General features: G+C 47.3%; 1 protein-coding gene across 1 annotated transcript in view; it reads right to left on the bottom strand.

Moving 5' to 3' along the window:
• Positions 1 to 12,240, bottom strand: part of SHB (SH2 domain containing adaptor protein B) — a 181,177-nt gene extending 168,937 nt beyond the window's left edge. The window contains exon 1 of the mRNA XM_040417278.1: positions 11,253 to 12,240. Coding sequence (XP_040273212.1) covers positions 11,253 to 11,894 — 642 coding nt within the window. The 5' untranslated portion in view covers positions 11,895 to 12,240. The remainder of the gene's footprint in view (positions 1 to 11,252) is intronic.
• Between the last annotated feature and the right edge of the window lie 4,166 nt (positions 12,241 to 16,406).

Raw genomic sequence — 16,406 nt, 5'->3', positions numbered from 1 at the left:
TCCTAGACCAAGATCAGCAACCTCCGGCACTCCAGCTGTGGTGACACTACGACTCCCAGCATGCTCACTTGTTGGGCTGGACTTGGAACTAACATAGAAGTAAACGGAGCACGGTTCACCACAGCTGGTCCTAGACATCTCATAGCTCTGCACAACTCCCAACATCCGGCAATATTAGGTAGGGGAGCCCCTCACAGACACTAGAGTAATAAAACAATCCAATTTCCCCACATCGGGGGAGAAGCAGGAACTCACAGGAAGCCCCCACCATCATATACTGGCTTACTGGTACCAGACAGCAGTGGAGCAGTCACCCAGCGCACAGAAACAAAAGCTTCACAATCAGGCGAGACATTCCTGCCCGGTAATAAACCACCACGCTGCCGGCCTCCTGCACACAAAACGCGGATTCACTAAATACGGAGGTGGTCCATGTGCACCCGGGCCCCATTGTAGAAATGCCTATTCTTGACTGCAAAACAGACATGTTCTATATTTTGCGGCATGGATGCAGACAGCACATGAATGACATCAGTCTGCTGTCCGCATTTTTTGTGGCCCCATAGAAATGAATGGGTCCATATTCGATCCGCTAAAAATGTGTTTCAAATGCGGACCAAAAATACGGTCGTGTGCATGAGGCCTAATCATTATGTCAATCTGTTACCGGTCTTGCTTAATACGTTGGCTGGTCATTACTAGAGACTTCTGCCATTTGCTGATCACTGAGCGCTCCCTGCCTGGGCATCTACTGACGGGGCTGCGTCTGTCCACGTGGGGTCGGTTTTTCCCAGTTGAGTCTTATGGTGAAATCAGAAAAGGTGCATGCGGCCATCATCTCTGTACATACTGATGGGAAATCACTCACGTCATTTGACCTATTTATGAAAGGTTTTACATCAAATTCTGTGTGCCATAAATTGTGGGTGTGGCTTAGCAGGAGGGGCATGGCCTCCCACGACCCAACAGGTTTACCATCATTGTTGCCACCAATTAGTGTAAATGATAGTAAGTACATCACCATATAGGCGGTGTAGTCTTCAACTTCTGCACACATGGACTGTCTGGAAATGTGCAACATGCCATTCTGCATCAACAGGCTTTATACTGGCATGAGTAACACAAGCCTTAGTATATCGGCTCCATTGACTTTAATGGGTCAACGTTCAGTCCCAAATGTTTTCCCAACTACACTCAGATACCAGCCCGGCAGAAAAAGTGTAGAAGGCAAGAATATAAACATGCCGCATCCAGTAATGCGGATAGGCAGCAGAGGAGTCCATTCCTGCAAATGGATAGGACCAGCAGCTCCAGAGCCTTCAGAAATTTTACCAGTAAAGCCTCATGCAGACATCCGTGCAACACGGCCCGCGAGATACCGGACTGGCATTGCAGGAGCGCACGGAGTAACAGCAACCAATGACAACGTGCACTCCTGCAATTTCACGGACGTCTGCATGAGACTCAAAGGGGTTCCTCTGGATAGATCATCAGCATCTGATCGGCGGAGGTCCGACACCTGGGACCCCCGCCGATCAGCTGTTTGAGAAGGCAGCGGCGCTGGCAGTAGCGCAGAGGCCTTCTCGCCGTTTACCGCAGACCCAGTGACATCACTGGGTCCGCGGTAAACAGCGAGAAGGCCGCTGCGCTACTGCCAGCGCCGCTGCCTTCTCAAACAGCTGATCGGCAGGAGTCCCGAATGTTGGACACCCACCGATCAGATGCTGATGATCTATCCAGAGGAACCCCTTTAAAAGGACCCACAAGGGAGAACCCATAGACTTCTACTGTACCTTACGTCACGGATTTCATCTGAAGGCTTTTTCTGTAGAAGTCTGGCACGATCCATGAGATGCTCTACTAGGACACCTGCACACGTTGCAGAATACGGGCTGTTTTTCTGTGTGGATTCCCATGCAGTACCAGCAAAGTGTAAGATTATACTAATCTCATGTAGAATGTACACAACTCCTGGTCTAGAAGGCTGGGGAGGTCTGCAGTACCGGAGGGTCTCATAAGAGAGAACTGAGCAGGTTCCTGCAAGGCAGCATCTGACGGGGCTCACAATGTGTGGTGGCCACATAGCATATGTACAATCTGACCAGCAACTAGTCGGAACCCATACAGGTCAGGTTCAGTTACAGGCAGATGAGGGTTACTATTATAGTCCGCCAACAACCAGACCCCAAACGGAATTCATGGAAAGTACAAGCAACAAACTGAAAGATTTTCACAGGGTTAGGCCCCTTGCACACAAACGTATTTTCTTTTTCCGCTTCCGTTCCGTATTGCTGTATTTAACTAGATAACATTTTTGGGCCTTTGGTATTTAAAGGGCATCTGTCAGCAGACTTGTACCCATGAAACTGGCTGACCTGTTACATGTGCACTTGGCAGCTGAAGGCATCGGTGTTGGTCCCATGTCCATATGTGCCCGCTGACCACCACTGGTGAGTAACATTACGCAGCACAGAGATGACGCGCCATCTGCCATTCTTGATTTCACTAGAACTTTTATTTATGACAAAACAGGTAGTATGCAGATGGCAGTGTGCACCTGCTTGCTGGTACCGTATTATACTGCAGATTTTCTGCCCAAAAAAAATAAAGAAAAGAAGTGAAAAATCTACATTAAGGGTGGGTTCACATCAGTTATGTATTCCGTTATGGCTTTCTGTAATAACATGGTTATAACGGAAAATAACGGAATACGTAAGACGGAAGCCTTTAAAAGGCATTCCGTTTTGATCCTTCATAATACAAGTCTATGGGAATCATAATGGATCCGTCTGGTTCCCGTTATGCAGGACTGTTGACAGGACTTGGTCCGTTCTGCGTAACAGGAACCAGACGGATCCATTATGATTCCCATAGACTTGTATTAGGCTCCATTCACACGTCCGCAATGTGTTTTGCAGATACACGGAGACACGGATCCGCAAAACACGGAAAGCCGCAATGTGCGTTCCGCATTTTGCGGACCGCACATTGCCGACATAATAGAATATGCCAACAAGAATAGGACATGTTCTATTTTTTTGCGGAAACTGAAGCACGGATGCGGAAGTGCGGATCCGCAAATGTGGATGCGGACAGCACATTCCGTCCCCATAGAGAATGAATGGGTCCGCACCCTTTCCGCAAAATTGCGGAAAGGATGCGGACCCATTTTGCGGACGTGTGAATGGAGCCTTAAGAAGGATCAAAACGGAATGCCTCTTAAAGGCTTCCGTTTTGACTTCCGTCTTATGGATTCCGTTATTTTCCGTTATAACTGAAAGCCATAACGGAATCCAGAACCCTGATGTGAACTCACCCTAACCCACACCGTGTACACATATCCTTATGAAGTAAATGGGCAAAGCCACAGCTCAGATGTCACCGGACATAAACGCAGCCCATGTGGGAGAAAAGGCGCAAGTTCACCATGAATTCCACCCATGCTTCACTCTTACGCAAGAAATGACAAGAATCTGGATTTTCAGGTTACAGAGGTCAATGTCACATGCCACCTTTCTCCTAAATGCCAGAGTAAATGACTGAGAAGGTGGAAGACATTGTTATTCTTGTACTTTACTTCATGAACAATTCCTCTACCCGCATTGAGACTGCTCCTCCAGCCCCAACCCCATGGCTGCCACCAGTTAAGGGCAAATGGCAGAGTGTTATCCCACTCTGCTACGTCTATGCCATTGAGGGCAACAAACCAGGAACCTCCATAGAACAGGCTGGCACCAATAAAATTTCAGACACTTGCATGGCGCTGAACATGGACACTAGTATTAGGACACCTACACCTCACACTTACAGGAGCTTTCATGACATCTGAAGGGGGATTTAGATGCTCGTTCATGGGGTGCTTGTTCGTGAAGGTACACCAATTATCATTCCTGGGCAGCAGATCGTGCAGCCTAAACAGTGATCTGATGCTCAGAAACAATGATTCTGTAGGAGGATGAACGATCTCAATAGCCATCCCTTGTCCTCATACTGTGGAGGTGATCGGTGCATGGAAATGCATTTCTTCGCCCCCACTGATGAGCAAACAACTTTTGGGAAGGAACGCTTCCTTCCCGACAACTGGAAATGTACAGTGAATCCAGAGACATTAATATGGAGTTGGTCCCCTTTGCAGAAATAAAAGCTTTCTACTAGATTTTGCAGTGTCGGTGGGATTTTTGTGCATTCATCCAGAAGAACATTTGTGGGGTCAACACTGATGATGGATGAGAGGGCCTGGGTCACAGCCTCTGTTCCAGTTCATCCCAAAGGTGTTCAATGGGTTTGAAGCCAGGACTCTGTGTGGACCAGTCAAGTTCTTCCACACCAAACCCACCCAACCTGGTCTTTATGGACCTTGCATTGCACTAAAGCACACAAAGTGCCTTCCTCAATCTGTTCCTACAAAGTTTGAAGCATACAATTCCTCCACAGTTATGGAAACAGCAGAGCACCAGCCGCTGGGCATTTTCCATATCCCTGGCCACCCGGGGTCAGCACTTAGCCCCAACGGCCAGATGAGACAACCTCATTAGGAGGTGCCTCCCAATACATTTGTCGATATAGTGCATCTTTAAACAAATTCTTTGAATGAGCTAACACATAAAAAAGTCACAAGTGAAAAGAGGCACTACTTGTGGATACAAATCATTTCTGGAGGTATGAACACCCCATCATCCATGATCATCTGGGAAGAGCGACACAAATGATCATTATGATGAGGATAATGCCCCTGGACCTTCAGTGCACCTTTAGATAAGAAAAGATCTTGGGACAAGGGGCTAGGAAGCAGATGCCGCACGGCAATCCCAGTACTGGCCAAGTGATACTTCCATACACGCAACACAGTGGGAAGTATACACATGTGGAGAGTATTCACTGTATGCACAGTACACAGGGATAAGTACACGTTGTATACTCGATGCATGTTATACACATGTGGAGGGTACTCACTACTCACTATGTACAGTACACAGGGATAAGTACACATTGTATATTCTGGATGCACGTTATAGACATGTGGAGAGTACTCACTGTATGTACAGTACACAGGGATAAGTACACGTTGTATACTCTGGATGCATGTTATACAAATGTGGAGAGTACTCACTGTAGGCACAGTACACAGGGATAAGTACACGTTGTATACTCTGGATGCATGTTATACACATGTGGAGAGTACTCACTGTATGCACAGTACACATTGTATACGCTGGATGCATGTTATACAAATGTGGAGAGTACTCACTGTAGGCACAGTACACAGGGATAAGTACACGTTGTATACTCTGGATGCATGTTATACACATGTGGAGAGTACTCACTGTATGCACAGTACACATTGTATACGCTGGATGCATGTTATACACATGTGGAGGGTACTCACTGTATGTACAGTACACAGGGATAAGTACACGTTGTATACGCTGGATGCATGTTATACACATGTGGAGGGTACTCACTGTATGTACAGTACACAGGGATAAGTACACGTTGTATACTCTGGATGCATGTTATACACATGTGGAGGGTACTCACTGTATGTACAGTACACAGGGGTAAGTACACGTTGTATACTCTGGATGCATGTTATACACATGTGGAGGGTACTCACTGTATGTACAGTACACAGGGATAAGTACACGTTATATACTCTGGATGCATGTTATAGACATGTGGAGAGTACTCACTGTATGCACAGTACACAGGGATAAGTACACGTTGTATACTCTGGATGCATGTTATACACATGTGGAGAGTACTCACTGTATGTACAGTACACAGGGATAAGTACACGTTGTATACTCTGGATGCATGTTATACACATGTGGAGGGTACTCACTGTAGGCACAGTACACATTGTATACTCTGGATGCATGTTATACACATGTGGAGGGTACTCACTGTAGGCACAGTACACATTGTATACTCTGGATGCATGTTATACACATGTGGAGGGTACTCACTGTAGGCACAGTACACATTGTATACTCTGGATGCATGTTATACACATGTGGAGAGTACTCACTGTAGGCACAGTACACAGGGATAAGTACACGTTGTATACTCTGGATGCATGTTATACACATGTGGAGGGTACTCACTGTATGTACAGTACACAGGGATAAGTACACGTTGTATACGCTGGATGCATGTTATACACATGTGGAGGGTACTCACTGTATGTACAGTACACAGGGATAAGTACACATTGTATACTCTGGATGCATGTTATACACATGTGGCGGGTACTCACTGTAGGCACAGTACACATTGTATACTCTGGATGCATGTTATACACATGTGGAGGGTACTCACTGTATGTACAGTACACAGGGATAAGTACACGTTGTATACTCTGGATGCATGTTCTAGACATGTGGAGGGTACTCACTGTATGTACAGTACACAGGGATAAGTACACGTTGTATACTCTGGATGCATGTTATACACATGTGGAGAGTACTCACTGTATGTACAGTACACAGGGATAAGTACACGTTGTATACTCTGGATGCATGTTATACACATGTGGAGAGTACTCACTGTATGTACAGTACACAGGGATAAGTACACGTTGTATACGCTGGATGCATGTTATACACATGTGGAGGGTACTCACTGTATGTACAGTACACAGGGATAAGTACACGTTGTATACGCTGGATGCATGTTATACACATGTGGAGGGTACTCACTGTATGTACAGTACACAGGGATAAGTACACGTTGTATACGCTGGATGCATGTTATACACATGTGGAGGGTACTCACTATATGTACAGTACACAGGGATAAGTACACGTTGTATACTCTGGATGCATGTTATACACATGTGGAGGGTACTCACTGTATGTACAGTACACAGGGATAAGTACACGTTGTATACTCTGGATGCATGTTATACACGTGGAGGGTACTCACTGTATGTACAGTACACAGGGATAAGTACACGTTGTATACTCTGGATGCATGTTATACACATGTGGAGGGTACTCACTGTAGGCACAGTACACATTGTATACTCTGGATGCATGTTATACACATGTGGAGAGTACTCACTGTAGGCACAGTACACAGGGATAAGTACACGTTGTATACTCTGGATGCATGTTATACACATGTGGAGGGTACTCACTGTATGTACAGTACACAGGGATAAGTACACGTTGTATACGCTGGATGCATGTTATACACATGTGGAGGGTACTCACTGTATGTACAGTACACAGGGATAAGTACACGTTGTATACTCTGGATGCATGTTATACACATGTGGTGGGTACTCACTGTAGGCACAGTACACATTGTATACTCTGGATGCATGTTATACACATGTGGAGGGTACTCACTGTATGTACAGTACACAGGGATAAGTACACGTTGTATACTCTGGATGCATGTTCTAGACATGTGGAGGGTACTCACTGTATGTACAGTACACAGGGATAAGTACACGTTGTATACTCTGGATGCATGTTCTAGACATGTGGAGAATACTCACTGTATGTACAGTACACAGGGATAAGTACACGTTGTATACTCTGGATGCATGTTCTAGACATGTGGAGGGTACTCACTGTATGTACAGTACACAGGGATAAGTACACGTTGTATACTCTGGATGCATGTTCTAGACATGTGGAGGGTACTCACTGTATGTACAGTACACAGGGATAAGTACACGTTGTATACGCTGGATGCATGTTATACACATGTGGAGGGTACTCACTGTATGTACAGTACACAGGGATAAGTACACGTTGTATACTCTGGATGCATGTTATACACATGTGGTGGGTACTCACTGTAGGCACAGTACACATTGTATACTCTGGATGCATGTTATACACATGTGGAGGGTACTCACTGTATGTACAGTACACAGGGATAAGTACACGTTGTATACTCTGGATGCATGTTATACACATGTGGAGAGTACTCACTGTATGTACAGTACACAGGGATAAGTACACGTTGTATACGCTGGATGCATGTTATACACATGTGGAGGGTACTCACTGTATGTACAGTACACAGGGATAAGTACACGTTGTATACTCTGGATGCATGTTATACACATGTGGAGAGTACTCACTGTATGTACAGTACACAGGGATAAGTACACGTTGTATACGCTGGATGCATGTTATACACATGTGGAGGGTACTCACTGTATGTACAGTACACAGGGATACGTACACGTTGTATACTCTGGATGCATGTTCTAGACATGTGGAGAATACTCACTGTATGTACAGTACACAGGGATAAGTACATGTTGTATACTCTGGATGCATGTTCTAGACATGTGGAGAATACTCACTGTATGTACAGTACACAGGGATAAGTACACGTTGTATACTCTGGATGCATGTTCTAGACATGTGGAGAGTACTCACTGTATGTACAGTACACAGGGATAAGTACACGTTGTATACTCTGGATGCATGTTCTAGACATGTGGAGGGTACTCGTTTTATATATTGTACACCCACTGATATGTATATGATAAATTCTGCATATAGACATGTAGATGAGTAGATTAAATGTACGTGATATGTATATGGTATAATCCACATTTATGTTGCACATTTACACAGAGACTGTACAGATGTATATTAGCGTACATTCTGGAGGTGCTTGTATGTACTGTAGACTATTCTGGATACACATTACACATATGTACATGGCATACACTGTATGAATCGTACACATGATTTGAACATTGGTGTATATTCTGCATATGTGTAGCACATGTAGTTCGCATTTACCGTATGGACTGTACACTCAATAAAGACACTTATTGTATATTGTATGTAGTATATACATTAATATACATATTGTGCATACACATTACACTGCTGGCATATGTCGCACTGACTGTACACGATGATGATATGTATATTATTGCACATTCAGAATATACGTTACATACATGTAATTGGCATATTGAATGGACTCTAAGCAAAACTATATGCATATAAGTTTATATTCAGCACCCATTTCATAAACAGTACAAAACGATATGCATTTTTGTGTATATTCAGCATCCACCGCATGGACTGTACACAGTGATATCTGATATATCAGTGTATATTCAGGATATGTTATACACATGTAGTCTGCATATACTGCATGGACACAATTATGTGTATTAGTGTATATTCAGCATACACTTTACACACATGGACTGCACATATTGATATGTATTTTAGAGTATATGCAGCATGTTACATGGACTGTACACACGATAGGTATGTTACTGTATATTCAGCATACACGTTACACACATGTAGTTGGCATAATACATGAACTGTACACACAATGATATGTAAATCTGTACACACATGTACTTGGCATATTACATGGACTGTACACAGAGATGTATATCCGTGTACATACATGTAGTTGGCATATTACATAGACTGTACACAGCGCAATATGGATATCAGTGTACACAAATGTAGCTGGCATATTACATGGACTGTACACACAGTGATGTATATCCCTGTACATACATGGCCTGCACACATGTAGCTGGTATATACATGGCCTGCACACACAGTGATGTATATCCGTGTACATACATGTAGCTGGTATATACATGGCCTGCACAGACCCCATACACAGTGCACACATGTAGCTGGTATATACATGGCCTGCACACACCCCATACACAGTGCACACATGTAGCTGGTATATACATGGCCTGCACACACAGTGATGTATATCCGTGTACACACATGTAGCCGGTATATACATGGCCTGCACACCCCTATCCACAGTGCACACATGTAGCCGGTATATACATGGCCTGCACACCCCCATCCACAGTGCACACATGTAGCTGGTATATACATGGCCTGCACACACCCCATACACAGTGCACACATGTAGCTGGTATATACATGGCCTGCACACACCCCATACACAGTGCACACATGTAGCTGGTATATACATGGCCTGCACTCACCCCATACACAGTGCACACATGTAGCTGGTATATACATGGCCTGCACACACAGTGATGTATATCCGTGTACATACCTGCACCCACCCCATCCACAGTGTATATCCGTGTACACACACATGTAGCTGGTATATACATGGCCTGCACACCCCTATCCACAGTGCACACATGTAGCCGGTATATACATGGCCTGCACACCCCCATCCACAGTGCACACATGTAGCCGGTATATACATGGCCTGCACACCCCTATCCACAGTGCACACATGTAGCCGGTATATACATGGCCTGCACACACCCCATACACAGTGCACACATGTAGCTGGTATATACATGGCCTGCACACACCCCATACACAGTGCATACATGTAGCTGGTATATACATGGCCTGCACACACCCCATACACAGTGCATACATGTAGCTGGTATATACATGGCCTGCACACACCCCATACACAGTGCACACATGTAGCTGGTATATACATGGCCTGCACACACCCCATACACAGTGCATACATGTAGCTGGTATATACATGGCCTGCACACACCCCATACACAGTGCACACATGTAGCTGGTATATACATGGCCTGCACACACCCCATACACAGTGCACACATGTAGCTGGTATATACATGGCCTGCACACACCCCATACACAGTGCACACATGTAGCTGGTATATACATGGCCTGCACTCACCCCATACACAGTGCACACATGTAGCTGGTATATACATGGCCTGCACTCACCCCATACACAGTGCACACGTGTAGCCGGTATATACATGGCCTGCACACACCCCATACACAGTGCACACATGTAGCTGGTATATACATGGCCTGCACTCACCCCATACACAGTGCACACGTGTAGCCGGTATATACATGGCCTGCACACACCCCATACACAGTGCACACATGTAGCTGGTATATACATGGCCTGCACTCACCCCATACACAGTGCACACGTGTAGCCGGTATATACATGGCCTGCACACACCCCATACACAGTGCACACATGTAGCTGGTATATACATGGCCTGCACTCACCCCATACACAGTGCACACGTGTAGCCGGTATATACATGGCCTGCACACGCAGTGATGTATATACATGGCCTGCACACCCCCATCCACAGTGCACACATGTAGCTGGTATATACATGGCCTGCGCACACACAGTGATGTATATCCGTGTACATACCTGCACCCACCCCATCCACAGTGCACACGTGTGCCCAGCAGCAGGTGAAGTAGGTAAGAGGCAGGCCGGGGTCTTACCTTGTCCTTCTTGGCCGGCTCCTCGCCCATGCCTCCGCTGACTGCCGGGCTCCAGGAGATGGCGGTGGGGCCGGGGGCCGCGGTCTCCCCCCAGCCGCAGCTGTCTATCTTGATGAGCCGGTGCTTGGGGGACACGATGTACTTGAGCTCGCTGCCCCCGACCTGCTGCTGCTGCTGCTGCGGGCGGGCTGCGGTCGGCCTCCGCTCGCTGTTGCTGCGGTACAGGTGCGGGGAGGAGGACGAGGAGGAGGACGAGGACGTGGTGTTGGTGCTGGAGCCGGGGCACGGCTCCTGCAGGAGGCTGCTGCTGCCACAAGCCGGCGACCTGCCCCTCCTGCCGTCCGCCTGCTCCTCCCCGCACATGGCCCGCAGCTTGCGGAGGGACGAGCCGGGGCCGCTGTACGGGTCCTCGAAGTCGCGCTCCTTCTGCGCCCGGTAGGCTCGGATGAGGTCGCTCTCCTCCCGGGCGGGCAGCGGGGACGTGTGGTGGTGGTACTGGGGCAAGGACTGCTGCTGCAGGTGGAAGGGGCGCTCGGTGCCCCCGTTCCTCTTGTAGTCCGGTCTGGGGGGCTGCGGGGGGCTCTTGGTCTTGTTGTTATTGTTGTTGCCCAGGCTGAAGTACTTGTTCAGCCATTTCGCCATGGCTCTGGAACGGTCCGCGGGCGGCTGCCTCTCGCATGGAAGTGCAGCAAGTTCAGGGCAACTCTCCGGAGCGGCCCCCGGCGGCGCTGCTGCCTGGCAGGAGGCTCACACGAGCGGCTGGGGCTGCTCCATGGACGGGACAGCGCTCACCTGTGGCTCAGCACCTGTCAGGCGGCGCGGACATGAGTGCCCTGCTACGTTCCGGTCCGCTCTGCTACGGCACGGTCCGCTCCCACACTTGTTGCGGGGTGACAGCCGCACAGTGTCACAGCCAATGGACGGTACTCCCAGTGCTGACAGCTCCTCGGGCTGCTGCTTGTGCGGCCGCTGGATCACAGCTCACCTCTCGCTTCGGTGGTGGGCGGGGTCCAAGCACAAGACCCGCCCCTCGGCGTTCATGCCACTCCCCTCGCCACACGGGACGGCTTCTTCCACCTCTGGTCACCTCGGCTGGCCCGGGCATGTCCTGCGGGGCTCCGGGAACGACCCCCGGACGATGCTGTGTAACCTCCGCTATATGGGAGCTCTTCTAGCGCCCCTGCTGGAGAACGTACAACCTGACGGCTCATGGTCAGACCACCTACCTGCTGTGTACTCTCAGGGGGGCTCTGACAGGCCATGGGGGGCACCAGTCTATGTCGGCATACATCCATAAGCGTCACAGCTTGCAGCGCTTTATACCTACGGTCAAGTTCACACCAGTTATTTCCGTCAGTTATTGGGAGCCAAACCCCTTGGTGAAGCCGACTGAGATCAGTGGAAAGATCTGCTCCTGTTCTGTGCCTTTGACCCGCACCTGGTTTTGGCTCACAATAAGGGCTCATGCACACGACCGTAAAACGCGGCTCCACAAAAATGTCCGCGTGACATCCGTATTGCATCGTTTTTTGCGGATCCGTTGTAACAATGCCTATCCTCGTCGGCAAAACGGACAAGAATAGGACATGTTCTATCTTTTTTGCGGGGCTACGGAACGGACATACTGACGCGGACAGCACACGGCGTGCTGTCTGCATTTTTTTGCAGACCCATTAAAATGAATATGCATCCTATCCGCAAAAGAAAACGGAACGGACACGGAAACAAAATACGTTCATGTGCATGAGCCCTAAAGGTACTTTCACACTTGCGGCAGCGGATTCCGGCAGGCAGTTCCGTCGCCAGAACTGCCTGCCGGATCCGTCAAAACGCATGCAAACTGATGGCATTTGTCAGACGGATCAGGATCCTGATCCGTATGACAAATGCACTGAAATGCCGCATCCGTCTCTCATCCGGAAAAAAGGATCCCACATTTATTTTTTTCAAATTTTTTGCTGTCTGAGTATGCGCAGACCGCAATGCCAGATCCGTTTTGCCGGAACACTTGGGGACGGATCCGACATTAATGCTTGTCAATGGGAAAAAATGCCGGCATTCCGGCAAGTGTTCCGGAATTTTGGACGGAGATAAACGGATCCGTTTTGATTTTTTTTTCACATTTTAAACGGACTGCGCATGCGCATACTGGAAGGATGGATCCGGCACTAATACATTCCTATGAAAAAAAAATGTCAGATCCGGCATTCAGGCAAGTTTTTTCGCCGGAGATAAAGCCGTAGCATGCTGCGGTTTTATCTTTTGCCTGATCAGTCAAAATGACTGATCTGAAGACATCCGGATGCATCCTGAACGGATTACTCTCTATTCAGAATGCATGGGGATATACCTGATCAGTTCTTTTCCGGTATAGAGCCCCTGTGACGGAACTCTATGCGGAAAAGAAAAACGCTAGTGTGAAAGTACCCTTACTAATGACCAAATAACTGAAATGTGAATTTAGCCTTAGGGCTTGTTCACACGACCGTACGGGTTTTTCATTTTTTTGTTTCAGTAGTGTTTCCGATTCCATTCCGTTTTTCAGTTCCGTTTTTCCGTATGGCATATACAGTAATTACATAGAAAAATCTGGGCTGGGCATAACATTTTCAATCGATGGTCCCGCAAAAACGGATACGGAAGACATACGGTGTACATTCCGTATGTGTTCCGTTTTTTTTTGCGGACCCATTGACTTTAATGGAGCCACGGAACGTGATTTGCGGGCAATAATAGGACATGTTCTATCTTTGAACGGAAATACGGAAACGGAATGCATACGGTGGACATTCCGTTTTTTTTTTTTGCGGAACCATTGAAATGAATAGTTTTGTATACGGACTGTATACGGAACTCAAAAAAAGCCTGTATACGGAACGCAAAAAACGTTCGTGTGAACAAGCCCTTATACAATGGACCCTACAATAAACGATACCATGTGGTGTACAGTTTCTTTTCTACAATGGGACCCTATGGGCATCGTATGCCAGTGTATACCCGTAGAGTGGCACACATCAGAGGTATACGTATGGATGGAGGACATACCTCTGCCAGGAGGCTGGAATGGGGTTAAGCATGTTTATAGGGTGGGCAAATGATTCTGAAATACAAAGCACTTTTTTGTCAAGACGGAGCCAAATGATCTTAAAGGGGGGTCGGGGTCTGACCCTCACAGTTCAGCTTTTTGAGGCCAGAGGCATCGCCTTCATTGGTCACATGGCCTAGGCACAGCTCAGTCCCATTCAAGTGAATGGGCCTGGGCTGCAGTACCAAGCACAGCCACTATGCAATGTGCCACTCTGTGCTTGATGAGCTGCAGCCTCTTCAAACAGCAGATCGGTGGGGGTGGCGGGAGTGAAAGCCCCATGATCAGATATTGATGACTAGTGTTAAGCGAATCCAAGTATCCAAAGTGGACTTCAATCCGTATTTCAGGAAAAATTTGATTAGTCACGAAGCCAAATTTCCTTGCGCTTTGTGCTAATGACAATTACCAACGATTACCACTCCAGTGATCACGTCACTGCGCCCGCCCAGCATGATCACACGGTGACATTATCACACTTGCCGCAGGTCCTTTGACAGGTTTTTTTCAATCAAGACGAGAGCGGACGGCCTCTCCCCGAGCAAGTGGATAAGGTGAGTATAATAAAAAAAAAAAAGTAATTCCTGAAGAGCTTAATGTGACTCTCAGATGCCGCGATCAGCGTTGAATGTGGCATCTGAGACGTTAAATGATGGGGGGCACAATCGCCGTTCCCCGTCATTGCGTCCACTCCATACAATGAAAAGCGATTTGTGACAAAGTAATTAGTTATAAATCTAATTTCTTGTTGAAGTTCAACGAAGCTGCTGAATCAAATTTTTCAAGACTTCGCTCATCTCTATTGATGACCTAGCCTGAAGATAGGCCATCAATATCACAATGTCAGACAACCCCCTTAAAGAGTTTCTCTGGGCCTCTATCTACCGTATTTTTCGCTTTATAAGACGCACTTGATGATAAGACGCACCTAGATATTTGAGGAGGAAAATAAGAAAAAAATATTTTGAACCAAAAGGTGTGCTTTTGGTGGGTTTTGAACTAATGTTTGTCTGTGGAGGACACTGTTATGGAGGATCTGTGGATGACGCCCTGTTATGGGGGATCTGTGGATGACGCCCTGTTATGGGGGATCTGTGGATGGCACTGTTATGAGGAGTCTGTGGATGGCAGTTTTAAGGGGGATTTGTGGATGGCACTGTTATAGGGGGGGATCTGTGGTGGGGACACTGTTATGGAGGATCTGTGGATGACGCCCTGTTATGGGGGATCTGTGGATGACGCCCTGTTATGGGGGATCTGTGGATGGCACTGTTATGAGGAGTCTGTGGATGGCAGTTTTAAGGGGGATTTGTGGATGGCACTGTTATAGGGGGGGATCTGTGGTGGGGACACTGTTATGGAGGATCTGTGGATGACGCCCTGTTATGGGGGATCTGTGGATGGCACTGTTATAGGGGGGGATCTGTGGTGGACACACTGTTATGGCGGACCTGTGGAGGACACTGTTATGGGGGGATCTGTGGATGACACTCTTATGGGGGTGGACTGTGGATCATACACTAGTGTGGGGGATGTGTGAATGACACACATAGCATCTTATGTAATAGGGGTCACTATTCACACAGGACAATATACTGTGACACATATGATACTGTGACCAGCATAAGATGATCTTATGCTGGTCACAGTATCATATGTGTCACAGTATATTGTCCTGTGTGAATAGTGACCCCCATTACACCATTGTCCACCCACTTACAGCATAGTGTAATGGAGGAGTTTTCATGGTAGGAGGGGATGAAGGCTGGCAACACTGGCGGCGGTGCCCGATGCAGTCACTGTACTGTAATACATCGGGCCCCGCACACAGCAGTTTTCATAAGTAAAGTCATGGTACAGTAATCCTCCTCAAGCAATCCTCTGTACAACTTACTATGAGGGCGGCAGTGTAACCTCGCGATCACTCATTCACGCTCCCACTCCCATGAATGAAATGGAAGGAGCATGAATGAGTGATCGCGACTTTACTTATGAAAACTGCTGTGTGCGGGGCCCGATGTATTACAGTACAGTGACTGCATCGGGCACCGCCGCCAGTGTTGCCAGCT

Source organism: Bufo bufo, chromosome 2 (assembly GCF_905171765.1).
Source record: "Bufo bufo chromosome 2, aBufBuf1.1, whole genome shotgun sequence".
Lineage (NCBI taxonomy): Eukaryota > Metazoa > Chordata > Amphibia > Anura > Bufonidae > Bufo > Bufo bufo.
Note: the sequence above shows the minus strand (reverse complement) of the source record. Positions and strands in the feature narration are given on the sequence as shown.